General features: G+C 42.4%; 2 protein-coding genes across 2 annotated transcripts; both read left to right on the top strand.

Moving 5' to 3' along the window:
• LOC134089720 (uncharacterized) lies at positions 1–4,291 on the top strand. The gene is made up of 4 exons (XM_062544164.1): positions 1–102; positions 777–881; positions 1,024–2,420; positions 3,954–4,291. Exons 3-4 carry the CDS (start codon positions 1,064–1,066, stop codon positions 4,289–4,291), a joined length of 1,695 nt encoding a protein of 564 aa, XP_062400148.1. The 5' UTR covers positions 1–102; positions 777–881; positions 1,024–1,063.
• Positions 4,292–11,472: 7,181 nt separating this feature from the next.
• On the top strand, positions 11,473–12,864 carry LOC134089721 (uncharacterized). Its single transcript, XM_062544165.1, has one exon. It carries the CDS (start codon positions 11,473–11,475, stop codon positions 12,862–12,864), a length of 1,392 nt encoding a protein of 463 aa, XP_062400149.1.
• Positions 12,865–21,164: the final 8,300 nt, after the last annotated feature.

The following is a 21,164-nucleotide window of genomic DNA, read 5'->3' on the forward strand; positions in this document are numbered from 1 at the left end:
GAATCACGAAGTTGGGTTAATGAGGAGACAAATTCTTTGTGGCTGTAAGGCTGGGAGAGTCGAACAGCCTCAGATCCTGGGGATGGGAATTTTCTTCCTGAGGTGAGCATGCATGTGAAGAACTTTGGAAATCATTCAACCACAGTGTTTCCCACAGATTTGAAGGCATTGTGTGGTGGTCGCCCCGTGTCGGATTGAGGGGGGGTTAGTTGTTGGTTGGGAAAAAACATTTTATTAAATAACATTTACATAGCCTACCTTGGAACACCAGAGTATTATATTATATCCTGAAAATCCTTCATTAAAAAAAAAATAATAATTAAAAAGCACACTTTATGCAGATTATAGAATAGGCTACTATTCATATACAACTCCACCTCTTTAATTCAGCTGTCTGGTTGAAGCCTCAAAATATTGTAAACAAAATATAGTTGGCTAGCTTAGTCTACTGGTTGGACTGTTCAGTTTACCCATGTGTTTAAGTTTCAAGGTAGGCTAATACTTTTCCTCCTTGGGACAGGCCCTTTTGAGTTGGAAAACATTGGTATTGAGATGCAAGAGTTTTAATCAAATCTGTTCAGCATGCTAATTATTTATGTTAACCGGATTTAATAATAATTAAGTCTTCTATGCGTCATTGCTTTCACGATTGTGAATGTTTTATTTGCATTAAATGTGCATGTCGAGGGGCGGGTGTCCATTGAGTGCACACGAGAGGGAGAGGGAGAGCGAGAGAAAGTGGGCCAAGGCTAAGTGATGTCTATTTTTATTATCAGTTGGTAAAACACTACTTTACTTGCTTGCCCTCACGGAACTCCACTGGCATACACATCCCCCGAACATCAACAAAACCCACTGGAAGAATTAACGTAAGGACGCATGTGAGTGTACCATTACATGTCTCCAATACAATTTATGGCGCTTGCAAGACTAATTTGATGGTTTGATGGTTGTTAAACATTTTTGCACTGTGAAAAGCTAAATAATGTTAGTAATTTTATGTGCCACTATCTTCCTTGTTAGTGCAGATTGTAGAAGCTGAATCCCAGTAAACTGAACAGGCATGATGCAGAGGAAGCTTGTGCTGCTGGTTGGCATCACCACGTTTACCTTCCTCATGACGCTGTGGTGGGAGCATGTGATACACCTGGTGAACCTGATGAGAAGCGAAAGACCCTCAGCTGAGCCTGAACAGTGGCCAGAACCCACACTGCAGTCACGACAATGTGCGCCCCCGGACCCCATCACCCCCATCCCAGGCTCAAAACACCTCATGGTGTCTGCCTTTAAGGACCACAGACTGGGTGGGGCCATCCGGGTCATCAGCATCATCTGCAGGCAGGAGCTGCAGCCGCTCTACTGTGTCCTGTGTGCCAATGATGACACTAATGCCAATGCTAAATGTAGTACTAGCACTGATGCTAAGGATCTGAGTCGGTGCACCACTTCACAGGCAAAAGTTGATGTGCACGTAGACCACTTTGGCTTTCCTTTTCAGACTTCAGATGTGTTTTGCACGAGTCCATCATCACAGCAAGCCACACATGTTAGTATAACAAGTGACGAAACCGCCATGCACAATTTGACATTTTTACGAATCCAGAACCTGGAGGTTAAAGAGTCATTTAGGTACAACTTCACCATATGCATATCCAGCCTATTTGGGGAGTACAATAATGCTCTCCAGTTTGTGCAGACCATGGAGGTGTACAAGTTGATTGGGGTTCAGAGGGTTGTCATCTACAACACCAGCTGTGGCCCAGATGTTGAGAAAGTTATTACGTATTACAGGAGAGAGGGTATGCTGGAAGTTGTGCCTTGGCCTATAGACAAGTTTCTAATGCCCTCTGCTGGGTGGAAGCATGTCAGACACCCTGGGGACATCCACTATTATGGACAACTGACCACTCTGAATGAATGCATGTACAGATACATGTACCAGTCAAAGTACCTCCTGCTGCATGATCTTGACGAGATCATTATGCCTTACAAACATGCCAACCTGAACAAGCTAATGGACTCACTACAGTTAAACCATCCCAAGACAGGAGTCTTCATAATCAATAACTATGTCTTCCCTACCACAGAGTTCGATAAGAGCAGCCGATTTCATCTGCCTCAGTGGAACAGCGTGCCTGGTGTGAACATCCTGGAGCACATCTACCAACAGCCGGCCAGGAAGAATGTGGATAATCCCGCCAAGCTGATTATCAACCCACAGAGAGTGGAGCAGACATCTGTCCACTCTACACTGAAGCAGGTCGGAAGTTATGTCATCATCCCATTTAATACATGCCGGACCATCCACATCAAGCACTCACATCTAAACATTTCCAGAAGCCGACTGATTGTGGACAAGAAACTCTGGGAGTTTGCAGAAATATTAATTCCCAGAATTGATCAAGCTCTGGAGGAATCAGGTCTGACATGATCGCAATCACAGGCAATGCATATATAATAATAAAAAAAATTGTATTTTGTTTGTGCTACTATTGTACTGGTTTGTGTCGTAATAGGTGTGTGTGTGTGTTCACAAGGGTTAAAAGTAAATAAACATTATTTAATGGACAGTTGCTCCAGTAAGTTATTGATGAAGGGTGATATTAGTATTTGGAAAGAGTATTCACCTCTGTTGCCTTTGTATCTTTTCTTTTGACTCCTGTTCTGAGATACAGCATTTGGTATAGGGGGAGGTCAGTAGGTGGGCTTAACATAATGACGACTGACTTGTGACCAGAAGTTGCGACTGCATCCTGCTCCTTGAAAACAAGATCATTTGTTTAGCGCTATGTTATTGTGTGGAGAGTGAATTTGAAAGACAGAAAATAAACTTACATTTACATAAAACTTAAATGTGTCACGCATTACACAAATGTGACTGATGCCATTTAACCTGCAATTATTACATAAGCTACATCTTAGAACTTATATCAGCTAGGCCTAACATTAACACTTGACCATTTAATTTGAATAACACACACTTCTTCAAGAAATTTACTTTTGAATTCTCTTGTCACTCAAACAGTTATTCATATGGTAAGCCCTTTTAAAAATTAGCTTTAGGCAAAGTAATGTTTGTGCAGTTGATGTTGCATAGTTAAAAATTATTTTCTGCTATTAAATGGAAGACTACAAAATCATGCAAGCGTATTTGAAATTGTGGTCTTCCAATCATTGGTCCATTCTTACACTGTTGTCAGATGATCTGTGATGCAGATTGCCTAACCAATATTGAGGCAAAATGGCCAGGCTCCGCCCATGATTTTCAGAGCATCCACCTTGTCTCACAGGTTGGCACAAGGTAAGAGAATATTGTTAAGATGAAGTTTCACCTTATCTTAGTCAAACTTATTCATCCAATGCTTTTTTCCTTCTGTAGGGGAGTTCAATGGCATTTTGTTGGGAGACAGAGGCTATCCCTGTCTGCCACATTTGGTGACCCCATATCCAGACCTGGCTACAGCTGCAGAGAGGGCCTTTAATTATGGACACGGCAAAACTAGGGCCCGAATAGAGATGACCTTTGGCCAACTCAAATCCAGATTTCAGTGCCTCAAAAGTCTGCGCGTGGCCCCAAACAGGGCCTGCCACATTTGTGTTGCCTGTGCAGTCTTGCACAATATCGCTTCTCTGCGCAAGGAATAGATGCCCCTATAGTGCAATTGGACCCCTGGGAACAAGTTGACCCTGAAGCCCTTGAGGCTGCAGATGGAGGGCACGCGCGAGATGTGTATCGTGACACTTATTTTAGTTATTAAGCCTTTTACACATTTTCTGTCACCATGGTTTTGAACCCTGAAAAAAAAGGGAGAGTTGGTTTCATTTGTATTGGCCCGGTAAGAGGCCACAGTTTTCTCCCAGACAGGAAGTAAAGAAAGTTGAAACAGTTCTACTACCAGAGGCCTACTTTGCCATCCTAAAGCAATACGGCCATGTCCATGTCTATGGCACAGATTGGGAGGCGTTGGATTTGAAATCAGCCACAAAAGACTGTGTCAAATTCCAGAAGAGCTTCAAAATCAGTGACGCACGGATGCTGGACCTAAGCACCAACAAGGTTGGTATCAAGACAACATCCAATGGAGAGTACAATTACTACAGTGTGCTGAAGCGGGGAAAGCGATGGGCTGACCTAAAACCTGAGGTCATTGCAAAGCAGACCTCTGTGAAGGCTGCAAAGAAACGTGATGTGCTGGGCCTAGGTGTGTTGGATGAGGTCAGGGCTTTTTATGGAGAAGTTCTGTATGAGGTGGCTGACAATAACGGCCAGAGTGATGAGGATGCAGAGTGATCTCGCCCTGTCTCTCTCTCTCTCTCTCTCTCTCACACACACACTCTCATGCATGCTCTCTCTCTCTCTTACTGACTCACACTCTCTCTTCTCTCTCACACACACACTCAGTCTGACACATACTCTCTCTCTCTCACTCGCTCACTCTCTCTCTCACTGTCTTACTCACACACTCAGTGTCTCTCACTCACTCACAAAGACACAGTCACTCTCTCTATGTCCTCTCACACTTCAAAGCACATCTCTAACGCGCGCGCACACTCACACACACACACACACACACACACTTATTTGACTTGTTGTATGCAGTCTATTGTGTGGACAGTGATCCTAATTTATACATGTTTGACACTTTTCTGAATGCCAAATGTATTACTGAATGACATTTATTTTTTGTATTACTTAATAACTTTGAATATTGAATATTGTTATCATTACTAGACCTGCTATTGCAGCCTAAATGTGTTACTGAATTATATTAATATTACATTGTTGTATTTCTATTTAATTAGATTAGCTATTTGTATGTTATTTTTGTTTAATTATTTGTTTAATGTGGTGGACAATGTTGAAATGTGAAATTGCAAACAGTTATTTTATTTTAATATTTACTGTATTTGGCTGTTATTTATTTATTTCTTTAATGCATTCACACTTATTTTTAATCACATGCATTCATTATATGAGTCCCTTATATCATATGTTTAAAAAAGTTATGGAGTTATTGCGTTTTGGAAAAAAAATGGATGGATTTATAGCGTTTTGAAAAAAAAAAAAAAACAGGATCAATTTAATATGAACTAATTGTGTGGGTCTAAGTAAAAAATGTAATTTTCCTGGAAACTGTCCAATTGGATTTATTGCGTTTTGGAAAAGAGCTCTTCATACACACACACACACACACACACACACACACACACACACACACACAAACTGCACAGATAACATATTTTTAAGTACCTTATTTTAGAGATTTGGGATGGGATATGTTCTGACATTCACACCCTCAGCAGAACATGAATCAAAGACTGGTGCCCTTTCATCAAAGACAGATGAATGAGAGACATCTCATGAAGTGAGTCTACAGCAACGACTGGAAATGCAGGAAATGTATGTTTGCCAATAGCATTGACTGCACCGACCTCAGAAAGGAAAATGAGAGCACAGGCAAGGTGCCAGACCAAAAAGCAAAAAACATAATAAGAACTGTATGTACCTCAAGACCAGTAAACTCAGATGTTAATTCCAGGCCTCATATCAGAAAAACAGATAGATCAGCAAACTGCTATAGGGCTTGTGGTCCTAGGGGAGACCCAGAGCCTCTAAAAACTATGGAACAGACTCGAATGCCTCCAGGATGGGAGAGGGGATTTTCCCAGGGGAAAAAAAAAACAAAACTGGCAGCCAGCAAACCACAACAATAGAAAGACGGGCACAGACAAGAAGCCACACTCGGCACCTGTTCATCCCACAACCCTCATTCTAGGCGACTGGGGAAAGGATGATTGTACTGTATGTTGTTTCCCAAATGTTTCAGTGTCTGACACAAAAAAACGAACTTGCAGAACCGATGTCAAAATATACAACTATCAAGCGCATCATTGTGCATGTTGGAGCAAATTACATTTACAAAGAACAATTGTATGTCCAAGAAGATTTCAAGGAACTTTTTTCTGCTCTATCTGAGCTTGAATTACATGGTTTACAGATTTCATCAGTGGCCCACTCCCAGCAGAGGGAAGCTTTGTTTTTACCAGACTATTTAGTTTAAACACCTGGTTTGCAAAAACTGGCTTTTCAGTAGGAATGAATTTTATTGACAATTTTAACCTTTTCTGGAATCGCAGGGAATATTTCAGACCAAAAAGGACAGAGCTGAGATGGACTGGAGCCAAAATCTTAACTCAATATGATCACCTCTCTCTCCTGCACCCAACATTTTTTCTGCGAACCTTGAGCCAAGGCTCTGATAAGCACTCAGTAGCCACACAGACGGAACAAGCTGAGGACATCAACATGCAGACCTTGGAGAAACATAAACAACCAGAGCAACAATGCCCAGCCACGTCCACTGGACATGATAAGATGGGTACTACTGAAATGATTCATAGTAAATGGCGTCAAACTCTGCAAAATCTCAACAAACAAATGGATGTCATTAGCAGGAGGAGATAGCATCTATCAAAGCTTCTGGGAGGCTATCAGAAAGGAAGGGTCATGTACCAGTGCCCCTCCCCACCTCCGTTGACTCCTTGCCACCACAAAGCCACAACATGGAATACACTGGAATACTTGCTAAAAGTGAAGCAACAACCCCCCCTGGACCTCAGATGGACAACAAAATGGAATACACTGGAATACTTGCTGAAGCAACAAACCCCCAAGGACCTCATCACGCAGATGGAGACTCCGGACTTTTATTCAACCCCGACTTCCTTGATCTCCCATCACCACTCACACCCAATCAAACTCCCCAGGCCACCCAAACCCACCCAATCTCCCATCCCCATCTCATCATCCCACCACCCAAACAAACTCCCCAGGATCCCCCACATACCCAGCACATGATGTTCCCGGCAACAATGGAGAGACTGCTACCAGTAGCCAGGCAGATTTTTATCAGCCCAAGAGCTTCAACACTGAAGTGCAGTGCACCTCCACACCCTCCCCCTCCGCATGCAAAAGGATCACCTAAGCAGCGATATTCTGTGGGTCCCTGCAATAGAAATGGTGACAGTAGTTTTAAGAACATGCCGGGACCCAGTAAGCCTATGTCATGTTCTACTCCTGTTCTGACAAGTAATACAGTAGAAGACAAGCATATCGAGCCTAAAGGTTAAACCAGTCAAATCAGATTTCCCAAGTGGATCAAAGCTCCCCAACTCTTACAGCAAAACTAGCACTCCTAAACATCAGATCTCTTTCAAACAAATCATTCTTAATTAATGATGACATGGTTAGACCAAGCAAACAGTGCTACAACCCTCATCGAATCAGCTCCCCCAAATTTCAGTTTTTTGAGTGCTAATAGAGCAAGTAAAAGAGGGGGGATAGCTAAAATTTTCAACGCATCCTTTCAGTGCACTCAGTCATCATTTGGTGACTTTACTTCATTTGAATATCTGTGTGCAAGCATTGAGTCTTCTTAAATTTTGTTACTGACTATTTACAGGCCTCCAAAACATTCTGTTTTTTTAGGTGAACTGCCATCAGTCATTTGCATAGAGTTTGACTGTCTTATTATACACTAATACAGCGAGAACTTTATGGGCGCTGCCATCTTGAATATCGCCATTACTGCGTGCCTGCAAGTATGACGAGTGACACTTGCCTGTGCTTGTCAATGAAAGCATCCTGTCAGAGAATGTCTAACAAGAGATCCTGCTGATGAAAGAAAATGTCAGGTGAAAGGGAACATTGGATCAATGATGTCAGACTGTGCCAAAACTTACCGATGAAGGTAATTTATTAACAACATAAGGTATTAAGACGTGTATTAATGACAGCTAACCTCTGCAACAGCCGCCTATGGAACCAAGGTGCTAATTTCTTAGTAGCCAGCCACGCAGTAATGGCGGCGCTGTGTTACTTCCGTGTTTCGCTGGATTAGTGTATATCAGGGGATCTAAACCTACTGTACATGTGGATAATCCTGAAAACAATTATGCCAAGGAATTAATTGCACTAATTGACACTTTCTCTCTAATACAGCATATACAGGGGCCAACACACTCTCAAGGCCATACCCTTGACCTTGTTATTACAAAGGGTCTCAGTGTCTCTACAGCTGTTAAAGACCTGCCGTTATCTGATAATTTCTGCGTGTTCTTTGCTGTGTCTGTCCCCACCCAGTCAGAACAGATCTATGTTGGTAAGAAGGAGAATCATAAATGATCAGACAAGTGTTATTTTTGAGCAAGCACTCCCACAGACGTCAAGTAATTTGTCAGACTCAGTAAAAAACGTATTGGATCATTTTAATGCAATAATGGCAAACATTATGGAGGACATTGCTCCCTTAAAATTCAAGAAAGTTAAGGACAAACAGAAAGCACTATGGAAGCAAAATCCAGCAGATAAACTCCTAAAAAGAGAGTGTAGGAAGACTGAAAGAAAATGGCATAAACACAAACTTCAGATCCACTATGACATCCATAATAAAGACACGCTCCGCACATATAACTCTGAAATATGCAAAGCAAGACAATCTTTCTTTTCTAACATCATCAGTAGAAGTTCAAATAACACTCATGTTTTATTTTCCACTGTCCATAAGCAAACAAATCCTCCCTCACAATTAGCGCCTGAACTTCTCTCAACTAATAAATGCAATGAGTTTTCATCTTTTTTAAAGGTAAAATTGACTAAATCAGGCTCAACATATCTGCTACAATACAAATTCAACACCCGGAACTTCCAGCTATAAAAAGAGGGAAGCTTAACTTGATGTCAGAGTTCAACTTGATAGACCACGAAACACTTGAAAAAACGGTACAGAATCTCCTCCACATGTGACTTAGACACTCTGCCTACAATTTTGTTTTTCACCTTAGCCTCAGATGTCCTTCACATTGTAGATGCATCACTGCTGTCTGGCACTTTTCCTAAGTCACTAAAAACAGCTGTTGTAAAGCCACTGCTCAAGAAGAATAACCTGGATGTTAAACAATTACAGGTCCATATCCAATCTACCTTTTATTAGCAAAATTATTGAAAAAGTAGTCTAATCAGTCTGGTTTTCGGGCAAATCACAGCACTGAAACAGCTCTCATTAAAGTTGACATGAGTCTCAACACAGATTCTGGTAAAACATCAGTCCTAGTGCTACTGGCCCTTAGCGCAGCATTTGACACTGTTGATCACAATATTTTACTACACAGACTAGAACACTGGGTTGGATTTACAGGCATAGTTATCAACTGGCTCAAATCATGTCTACAAGAGAGGAGATCCTTTGTTGCCCTGGGGTCGATCCTGGGGCCACTATTATTCAACCTCTATGCTCCCACTTGGACAAATAATCCAAAATAATTTCATTTCATATCATAGCTATGCAGATGACAGACAAATCTACTTAGCTCTGTCGCCGAACGACTATGGTCCCCTTGATTCTCTATGTCAGTGTATAGAACAAATGAACACTTGGATGGTTAACCTATCAGACATGTTTCAGCAGTTCACACCCTCTCGTCCTCTCAGGTCTCAGGAGAAAAACCTGTTAGTAAAACTACACCTTGGTGTGTGTGTGTTAGTGTTTGTGGTTTTGCATGTGTATGTGCCACCTCCAACACTCACCTCAACCACCTGGACAAACTGTTCAAACGACTTACTCCTAGCCATGATACTTTTTAATAGTATTCAAACGTTAGTTTTCTGTCACTTCAACAATTTAAAGTCTTGTTTTACCATTTTGAATGGATCCAGCTCACTCACGATTCAGAACGATGGGAGCATTTAATTCCACTCTCTCAACAGTCAGTTTTATTTTAACTTCTTACCAGGGAAAGGCCTACTATTCTGTTTCATTACTCCTAACGCAATACATGCAGGCTTAAATGTAGCATATTAAGTTAGCCATAGTAACCTTCGTCTTTGAGACAGACATAACGTTACACTCAGACATGACCTCAGATGGTGCACTCCGCTCCTGAATCACATGAAAGTACCAAAATGTAGCACCATTCCATTAAAGTAAGCATATATTAGTGACATCCAGGTCTCTCTCTCTCTCTCTCTCTCTCTCTCTCTCTCTCTCTCTCACACACACACACACACACACACACACACACACACACACACACACCTGTCTGTTTGTCTATCTGGTCCTTTTACACTTTCTTTTCTTCACACTTCATATAGGCTACAGAAGGCCTTACAGGCCTCATGGCGAGCCGGAGGACCGAGGAAGGAAGGGAGGATAGATAAAAAGACGAATGAAAAGGGCCCATGAAATACGATGAAGTAATCTTGCTCCGCCTTAACAATCTTTGCTCCGACCAATGGTGGCCATGGCTCCACCCCTGCCTACCTGTCTCAGTCCCCGCTTGTCTGCTTCACTCAGAGATACACCTCTGCAACTCTCTGCTGCCGTCTGCATTTTCCTATTACATAATAAATACAAAATAGAATCACGAAGTTGGGTTGATGAGAAGTCAAGGACAAATTCTTTGTGGCTGTCAGGCATTGGGAGCTGGGAGAGTCGAACAGCCTCAGATCCTGGGGATGGGAATTCTCTTCCTGAGGTGAGCGTGCATGTGAAGAACTTTGGAAGTCATTCAATCACAGTGTTTCCCACAGATTCAAAGGCATTGTGTGGTGATCGCCCCGTGTCGGATTGAGGGGGGGTTCGTTTTTGGTTGGGAAAAAACGTTGTATTAAATAACATTAAAATAGCCTACCTTGGAACACCAGAGTATTATATTATATCCTTATATAAAAAGAGGAAATCCTTAATTTCTGATATTCATAACAGCACACTTCGTGCATATTATAGCTTAGGCTACTGTTCATATACAACTCCACCTCTTTAATAAGCTGTCTGAAAAATATTATGAGCAAAGTATACAGTTGTTGGCTAGCTTAGTCTACTGGTTGGACTGTTCAGTTTCAAGGTAGGCTAATACTTTTTCTCCTTGGGACAGGCCCTTTTCAGTTGGAAAACATTGGTATTGGAGATGGAGTTTTAATCAAATCTGTTCAGCATGCTAATTATTTATGTTAACCGGATTTAATAATAATTTAGTCTTCTATGCGTCATTGCTTTCACGATTGTGAATGTTTTATTTGGATTAAATGTGCATGTCGAGGGGCGGGTGTCCATTGAATGCGCACGAGAGGGAGAGGGAGAGCGAGAGAAAGTGGGCCAAGGCTAATTGATGTCTATTTTTATTATCAGTTGGTAAAACACTACTTTACTTGCTTGCCCTCACGGAACGCCACTGGCATACACATCCCCCGAACATCAACAAAACCCACTGGAAGAATCAACGTAAGGACGCATGTGAGTGCACCATTACAGTACATGTCTACACAGTACAATTTATGGCGCTTGCAAGGCTAATTTGATGGTTGTTAAACATTTTTGCACTGTGAAAAGCTAAATAATGTTAGTAATTTTGTGTGCCACTATCATCCTTGTTAGTGCAGATTGTAGAAGCTGAATCCCAGTAAACTGAACAGGCATGATGCAGAGGAAGCTTGCGCTGCTGGTTGGCGTCACCACGTTTACCTTCCTCCTGATGCTGAGGTTGGAGCATGTGATACACCTGGTGAACCTGATGAGAAGCGAAAGACCCTCAGCTGAGCCTGAACTGTGGACAGAACCCACACTGCAGTCACGGCAATGTGCGCCCCCCGACACCATCACCCCCATCCCAGGCTCAAAAAACCTCATGATGTCTGCCTTTAAGGACCACAGACTGGGTGGGGCCATCCGGGTCATCAGCATCATCCGCAGGAAAAAGCGGCTGCCGCTCTACTGTGTCCTGTGTGCCAATGATGACGCTTACGTTAATGCTAATTGTAGTACTAGCACTGATGCTAAGGATCTGAGTCGGTGCACCACTTCACAGGCAAAAGTTGATGGGCACGTAGACCACTTTGGCTATCCTTTTCAGACTTCAGATGTGTTTTGCACGAGTCCATCATCACAGCAAGCCACACATGTTAGTATAACAAGTGACGAAACCGCCATTCACAATTTGACATTTTTACGAATCCAAAACCAGGAGGTCAAAGACTCATTTAGGTACAACTTCACCATATGCATATCCAACCTATTTGGGAAGTACAATAATGCTCTCCAGATTGTGCAGAACATGGAGATGTACAAGTTACTCGGGGTTCAGAGGGTTGTCATCTACAACACCAGCTGTGGCCCAGATGTTGAGAAAGTTCTTACGTATTACAGGAGAGAGGGTATGCTGGAAGTTGTGCCTTGGCCTATAGACAGGTTTCTAAGGCCCTCTGCTGGGTTTAAGCCTGGCAGGCACCCTGGGGACATCCACTATTACGGACAGCTGACCACTCTGAATGAATGCATATACAGATACATGTACCAATCAAAGTATCTCCTGCTGCATGATCTTGACGAGATCATTATGCCTTACAAACATGGCAACCTAAACAAGCTAATGGACTCACTGCAGTTAAACCATCCCAAGACAGGAGTTTTCACAATCACTAACTCTGTCTTCCCTACCACGAAGTTCGATAAGAGCAGCCGATTTCATCTGCCTCAGTGGAACAGCGTGCCTGGTGTGAACATCCTGGAGCACATCTACCAACAGCCGGCCAGGGTGGATAATCCTCTCAAGATGATTATCAACCCACGGAGAGTGGAGCAGACATCTGTCCACACTACACTGAAGCAGGTCGGACGTGTTGTCAAGATCCCATTTAACATATGCCGGATTATCCACATCAGGCACCCACATCGAACATCCAAAATCCGACCGCATGTGAACAAGAAACTCTGGGAGTTTGCAGAAATATTAATTCCCAGAATTGATCAAGTTCTGGAGGAATCAGGCCTGACAACTGGGAATCCTGCCCCCACCCCTCCCATGACATGAACGCAATCACAGGCAATGCATATATAATAAAACAATTGTATTTTGTCTGTACAGCTATTATGCTGGTTTGTGTCGTAATAGGTGTGTGTGTTCACAAGGGTTAAAAGTAAATAAACATTATTTAATGGACAGTTGCTCCAGTAAGTTATTGATGTAGGGTGATATTAGTATTTGGAAAGAGAAATCACCTTTGTTGCCTTTGTATATCTTTTCTTTTGACTCGTGTTCTGAGATACAGCATTTGGTATAGGGGGAGGTATAGCCTAAACCAAAGAGAGTAGCCACTTCCTGGAACCCGAATCACAAGGGGGGGGGGGGGGGGGAGCAGAGCAGAGGAGCAGAGCAGAGGCAGCAACTGTTCTATTGAAGCCTATGGACATAGATCAGAATTTCATGTATGCTATTTTGGTTCTGTAAAGTTAGGAATGTGAATTCCTAACAACCCCTTCTGACCACTTTTTAGCATTTTTGAGCATTCCAGTCTTGAGAAATTGACTTTATATCAGGTGTGTCCCTCTTGTTTATTCTGCTGATGTTGGCTGGTTGCTACGTACGCTCTACCTTGACAACACATTAGCCAGCCAGCTGAACCAAATCCTGATTTGTGCTAACGACGATCAGATGGCGATGGTGTAACTTAATGAGAGCAGAAACATATTTCCATTATTCCTTTGATGTTTTTATTCAATTCCTTGAAAGTGTACATGGTTGTGTGTTTCCATATTAGAATTAATAAATGTAGAAGGCTTGAAAGAACAGCAAGATTATAACATCATTAAGCAACTGATAGCAATTGCATTGGTAATCGGGTGCTTGATTTTATACACCTGTGGAAAGGGGCCATGATGAACGAAACCAAAGATCCTTAAGGCGGAGCAAGGTACGTCGTCGTAGTCAGAGAATGTCTAATAAGGGGAGAAGGACCACTCGCTGAATACTTCCGCATGGTACTGCAACTAGAGGGTGATCGCGAGCAAGTGGAGAATGAATGGAGGTGAATGGAGTTTCTCCTAAAATCCACTTTTCTCTGGATATAATTTTTTTTTGTGTAGAAATCGGAATATTGCATGTGAAAGGGGGGTCAAGGAAAATACACACGGCTGAGTATTAGATTTTTTAAGTCCCTTAATTGCTCTAAAAAGCCTTTCAAATGTGTCAATGACGTCATTCATTAGCAGGGTGCTAGTGTGTTATGGGCAACAACGACCAAGCCTGTGAGAAACCAAAGGGCCATAAGTAATTGTTCATTGAACTTTCGACCTATAACCCATATTGAGCTTGCAGAAACTAAAATCCAATCTTCGATTTTTTAATGACAATCAGGTGAAACAGACCAATTTAGCCGTCTAGCCCCATAGGCTGCGTTCAGACTGCCAGCCAAAATCCGATTTTTAGCCCATTCCGATGTCACTTTTGTAGTCTGAACAGTGACAGGTCACATGAAATCCGATTTTCCAAAATCACATCCGGGAGGTAGTTTCATATCGCATTCGTATCGGATATGGGCAGATGCGTCTCAGTCTGAACAGCTCCCAACACTCAGATCGGATTTGACTGTCCAGTGACGTGACTTTACGTGCGTGACCGCCCACCTATTTCGAGTTGTAGAGCAACGTTACGGCTACGTTATGTCTTTTGACCATGTTATATTAAACGTGACTTAACAATACTCAATGCTAAATAGATCATTATACAGTCTCTGCTCTGTTTCTATGGAAGTTGCAAGAATCCACATTGTTCTATTAAATGGCGTTAAATAATTAAATAGCCTTCCAAGAGTTTGAAGCGGAGCTTGCCACTGATTAGTTTCGGTTTCTGTCGCGCAAATGCGCACACGTATGCATGCATTCAATGAACACTCACCTAGTTGTATTGTTCTATGTTTAATCACACCAAATTAGCAAGTATTTCCTCCTGGTGGCAGAAATGTTTGTTTTCGTTGCTACAGCAACCTGTCAGATCTGTTACTAATGTGACCCAGTCTGAACAGAGCCATATCCGATTTGGACACTTGCTAAAGGCAGTGTGAACAGTCAGCCCTAAAAATCGGATATGAGAAGGAATCAGATTTGAATCAGATTCGTCTGCAGTCTGAACGCGGCCATAGACCCCCATTGTTTGATCACTTGCTCGTGACCGCCCCTAGTGGAACTGCAACCGGAACTGCAGGTACAATGCAGGTACAATCGAGTTAATAGCGAGTGGACCGGCTCTCCATAAATGGGCTTTGTAATAGTTCATGTCTATGGGCGCAAAACGGGGATCACTTCCTCTGCATAAAGGGGGTGTGTCATGCGTGTCATTGACGTATTCTTGGGTTTCATAAGGTCCCTTTTCACAGGTGGTTGATGAAGGTGCACAGATTTTACGATGAGCATTCATTCCACCGGCTCCAAGACTCTTCGGAGAACGAAATGATCCACTGGCCTTCTCTGATGAGGGAGACAGGTTTGGCAGGCCCAGTATTGTCTATCTATGTACTCTTCTGGAGCCACACATTAGCAAATCAACTCGACGCAGCAAAGCCCTAACAACTGTTCAGTCAGTGTGCATAGCTCTGCGTTTTTTGCTTCTGGCACATTTCTTTACCATATTGGCGATGCAGGTCTATCAAAAGCAACTGTATGCAGGGAAATACAAAAGGTGCCTTGCGATTAAGGGGTACCTTAACATATACATCACTTTCCCTGGTCACCTGAGAGAACAGATGATAAGAGGCATTTTATTCAATTGCAGGTATGTAATTATGTGAAATGCATGTAATTTAACATAGCCATCAGGTTCACAAATCTCTGTGTAGCATGCCTGTCTAGGAGGCGCAGTTTGATTAAACCCACCTGTGGCATGACGTGCCTTAACGAGCGCTGCACACCCGGAAATATAAGGAGAGGCTGGAAAAGCACGTTGCCTTCGCTGGACGGGTGTAGGATTAGCGCCGTTCAGTGCCTCTTATTGTGATGGTGCTCGTGTTGAGCACTGGGCCTTGCGTCCTACTCCTGTCTCCTGGGCATGGATGTCGCCCTGACGTGGAGATCTCATCTCATCCATTCTGGGTTTATGGGTAATGTGTGGTTGGCTAGTCATTTAAAATATGTGTATATGTACACGTGTCATAGGTGTGCCATACTGTGCAAAAGGTTTATTTCTCTTCTTTTTAGATCTCAGCAGCAGTTGACCACATGTTAGCTTGACCACTGTTTTCTTCTACTTATTTTTTGTGTCTTTAGTCAGTTAGCTAGTTGTGTTTGCAGCCACCTTTGTTGTGTTTACTGTGTTTGTATTTTGGTTTATTTATCAATTTACTAGTTTGTTTGCCCTTTCCTACTCGTCACTGGTCTAGCTGACCAGTGCTCTTGAAGCAGCCCGTTCAGCACATCTCCTGTCTCTTTATTTCAACTCTCCCCCCGGTTTAAATTTAGTTTTCTTTTGTAGTTTGTGGTGTTTATTTCTCCGGCCCCTTGGCTGTGACTTGCTCTTCCAGCTAATGCCTAGAATAGATAGCAGAGCTCCCTCTTAGTGTGCACATAATGCCCTTGTGGCCAGTGTGGGTTTTGAACGTGTGTCCTCCTGTGTGACTGATATGCACTCCTGATGTTTGCTGTGTGACAGCATAACTGTTACCTCCTAGTGGAGCGACTGTGGAGGGTGTTTTCTGACTAGTGCTACGGAGGCAGTCACAGCTACCCCCTGTCTTTGCCCCTCCCTCCTGGAACACTTGAAAAAGAAATAAAGCATTATTTATTGAGTAGTTCAGCCTCCTCTTAATCTTATCCATTTATTTGGGTCACCTGCTCTGTATAAGTCCCACCTTGCTACATTTGTATTAATTAGTTTACCTTTTTCAGCCTTCCTAGGTGCAATAGATTGCACCCATGTGCGAATCCTTGACCTGTGGAAGCAAGTTAATCGGAAATCCTTCCACAGTCTCAATATACAGATTTGCATCAAGGCCACTTATGCATACAGTGCAGCCACAAGAAGTTGACTTCTGAATTATCTCGTCACTCAAGCAGTTATTCATATGGTAAGCCCTTTTAAAAATTAGCTTTAGGCAAAGTAATGTTTGTGCAGTGCATCATAGTTAAAAAAAAATATTTCTGGGAGGCTGCAAAATGGAAGACTACAAAATCATGCAAGTGCATTTGAAATTGTGGTCTTCCAGTCATTGGTCCATTTTTATACTTGTCAGATGTGATGCAGATTGCCTAATAACCAATATTGAGGCAAAATGGCCAGGCTCCGCCCATGATTTTCAGAGCATCCACCTTGAATCACAGGTTGGGACAAGGTAAGAGAATATTGTTAAGATGAAGTTTCACCTTATTTTAGTCAAACTTATTCATCCAATGCTTTTTTCCTTCTGTAGGGGAGTTCAATGGCATTTTGTTGGGAGACAGAGGCTATCCCTGTCTGCCACATTTGGTGACCCCATATCCAGACCTGGCTACAGCTGCAGAGAGGGCCTTTAATTATGGACACGGCAAAACTAGGGCCCGAATAGAGATGACCTTTGGCCAACTCAAATCCAGATTTCAGTGCCTCAAAAGTCTGCGCGTGGCCCCAAACAGGGCCTGCCACATTTGTGTTGCCTGTGCAGTCTTGCACAATATCGCTTCTCTGTGCAAGGAATAGATGCCCCTAGTGCAAATGGAGGACCCCTGGGAACAAGTTGACCCTGAAGCCCTTGAGGCTGCAGATGGAAGGCACGTGCGAGATGTGTATCATGACACTTATTTTTTAAGCCTTTTACACATTTTCTTAAATTAACTTAAAGGGATATTCTGCCATTTTTGGAAATTTCCCACCTCCCCTTGAGCAAAACAATTGATATTTACCTTCCCGTTCATCCAGCCATTCTGTGAGTCTGGCGATACAACTTTTAGCTTCAGCCTTGCATAGATCATTGGAACAGATTAGACCAGTAGCATATTGCCTGCTAGCATCATGTTTAAAAGTGACTGAGATTTCCGGTAATTTTCTCATTTAAAACATGTCTCTTCTCAAGTTAAAAAGTGCAATAAGACCAACTGAAAATGAAACCTGGCGTTTTTCTAGGCTGATGACAACTACACTCTCATCTGGTGCAACTGTTTTGCTCGAGGGGAGGTGGAAAATGAGCTTATTTCCAAAAATGGCGGAATATCCCTTTAATGCAGAGCTATACATGCGCACACATTTTGTTTGAGCAGGAGAGATTACATACGCAGGCGTGCAACTGGGCTACCTGTTGCTTTCTTTTACACGGTTATGGTTATCAGCACACAAAGAGAAACTAAATCGCTAACTCAATACTCACCATGGATATTGAAAGTTCTTTTAAACAATGAAAACAGAAAGGATGGAGGCAGCTAAGCTAGAGGAGTTATTTCAGATGAGCAATAACAAGGTAGACAACTTTTTGTGCTTTACCGCTGTTTGAAGCCAGACGTTAACGGTACGCTAGAACAAAACTAAAGTTAACTTTATAGGCCTTTACAGGGCTGTGTAACGCTGATCAAATGAGTAGGTCACTGTTAGATGTTGTTGTGGTATTACTGCATGCGGATGTTATTAGTTGGTGCAAGTACTTTTACACATTAAAATAAATTACAGCTGCTCTGCATAGAAGAAATATTGCTCACATGTTTTGAGCATCAAACGCGGGGCTCCCGCTTGACATGCTGTGCCAATTCCTCTCCACTACTGAGATATCAATATAGCTTTTTTTTTCAAACGTATTTCCTTTAGCTGTAATGGTGGTTTTGTACTCCTCGTACAACTCCAAAAGCATTTTTTGTTCAGCAGCGCTGAAGAAATCCGCCTGCGTCTTTGACAATCGTATGTTCTGGGCTTCTTATGTACCCCATGCACACGCCTAATGCAAGATTTGATAAACCTGGTTGCAGTTAACTTTGATGAGGCGCAGTTGAAATGTGTTACCCCGCATTCACACTGTCTCCGTCCGTCAACGGATCTCATTCACTTTGCATGGGGCAGACTCGAAATGCATTGTGGGTCCGTCCGTCGCTTCAGCTCCGTTGCCTCCGTCAAGAAAGTTGAGAAATGTTCAACTTTTCAGGCAGCGACGGATCCGTCATCCAATCAGATCACGTGTATGCAAATACACATACGGCAGATCCAACCTCCGTGATCCGTTGACGGACGGAGACAGTGTGTACGCGGGGTTAGTGGAATGGCTTTAGCCAAAGTCCTTTTAAGGCATATAGTGGCCCAATCCCAATTCATGGGTTTCATCTGGTCCCTTTCCACAGGTTTATAAAAACAAGCACCTTGATTATGAATGCAGTCTGCAAGGTGCTTGATTAATACACCTGTGGAAAGGGACCTGATGAAACCCATGAATAGACCTCTGAAGTTCGCCTACAAAAAAGCCACCATCTTTGCCCAAATAAGGAGATCCGGTATCTTGAGATTTTTTCTATGGGAAAATAACATGGGGATTTTCAATAATCGCACCTGTTAAACACTCGCGGGGATGATGACATTTGAAATGCAGACGTTTTTCACGACACAGTTTTGTCCACTGCCTTCTAGTGGATACTGTGATCTTCGGGAGGTGAAGACGGCACACTTTGGCTGCGTTTAGACTGCAGATCGGATATGCTCAATTCCGATTTTGTGCTCATATCCGATTTTTTTGATTGCATGTTTACATCTACTTTCGCCAGTGACCCAAATCCGATCATGTGTGTTTACATTTGCCAGACACTTGAAATGGCCCGCATGTGCATGAGCTAAAAGTTTCTCACTTGAAACTAGCTTTACACAACGATAGACTTGAAAGTGGTGAAACTTGACCAGAACATAGTTATACATCTCTACTCCATGAAAGTTGAAACAGAATGTAAAAAATATGTTGTAGTTTGTTAATAATTTAACTTAACAGTGACATGTACCTTAATTGTTACAACCTAGACGCAGCCATAAAAAAGTGCGGTAGCCTACAGTTGTAACAGTACAGCGTCATGGTTGTAACAGTGCTAAAATCGTGAATCCTAACATATTTTAACACAAAACACTGCTAGATTAAACAAAGAACATCTGTTTTCATATATAATCAACAACAAAAGTCCAAATGTATGACTGTTAAAGCTAATTATTGTATGAGTGATTAGCCATTGCTGACTATACGGTATTATGCTAGCTCACAATAACCTTTAAATAGGCTTATTTTGGTCATATCGACTTGATAAAACCTGTTAATATAGTTGATGAACTGCTTATTTCTTACATGTCTGAAGCATTTGGTCCAACACTGATATTTGAAGTTGCTGTGTTAACTCTAATTGGGTGTGATCGCGGCACATAAACATAATCCATAACTCGCAATCATAATTGCTCGCGCATGCGCTATAAAATCAGTTTATTTTGACAGAGACGGGTGTTAGCTTAAGTAGCTCTTTTACTGTCTATGCAACTAACCCGCACGTCATGTTTTTTATTTTAATTTAATTGCATTTGCTGTGACTATATAAATCAAATGGCACACATGTTAACTTGAGACATGAGATTGAAGTCTACTCATTCAAATTTCACGAGGCAAAGAGAACGTAGCCTAATATCAATAGGGCAACTTTTTACATGCTCCGCCAGCGCGCCCACTCGGAATTGTAACCTAACGTCATTACCAGGTGCAAAATTGTCACAGATTAATGACGTGTGGGGCGCATTGCACTGGAATATCCGATTTGTCTGTTTAGACTGTAGACACATGAACACATATCTGATCCGTATCTGATTTAAAACCACATACGAAAGGGGCCTGTATCCGATCTGAGGAGATCGGAATTCATGTGTTTTTTTTCTGTTTACACTGTTGTGGCACAGATCGGATACGTACCACATGATAGCAAAAAATCGGATTTGGGTCACTTCAGACTGGCAGTCTAAACGCAGCCTTTGATCTTTGCTACCCCAAAGCTAACTTACAATGCAACTTGCCATAGGCAGTGAGCTTCAATTAACTCCCGGATCTCCTTATATGGACAAAAATGGCAGCTTTGGATCCTTTTTGTAGGCGAACTTCAGAGGTCTATGGCTTAGTTCACACTGGCAGTCGAAATCCGATTTTTTGCATATCTGGATTGTATCTATCTTGAATTTTGGGTAGTATGAACGGCACAAAACCGCATGAAATGCGATTTTTCCAATGCTGATTCGCACCACATTGATTGATTCAGCGCGTGCGCCAGGGCTACCAGCAAAACAAAAACCAACGTCAGACTCATGTTATCATTTTATGGTGAAACATGGAAAACTGTAACGTTAAGGGTGACGGGGTATTTGCGCCGCGGCTACGC

The sequence above is a fragment of the Sardina pilchardus genome, chromosome 8 (genome assembly GCF_963854185.1).
Source record: "Sardina pilchardus chromosome 8, fSarPil1.1, whole genome shotgun sequence".
NCBI lineage: Eukaryota > Metazoa > Chordata > Actinopteri > Clupeiformes > Clupeidae > Sardina > Sardina pilchardus.

Bases quoted from the DNA above. Each gene is read 5' to 3' on its own strand.
- LOC134089720 (XM_062544164.1), top strand. From the start codon at position 1,064: ATGATGCAGAGGAAGCTTGTGCTGCTGGTTGGCATCACCACGTTTACC. The intron at 2,421-3,953 runs GTCTGACATGAT...TCTATGGCACAG, and splicing joins TCAAGCTCTGGAGGAATCAG to ATTGGGAGGCGTTGGATTTG.
- LOC134089721 (XM_062544165.1), top strand. From the start codon at position 11,473: ATGATGCAGAGGAAGCTTGCGCTGCTGGTTGGCGTCACCACGTTTACC.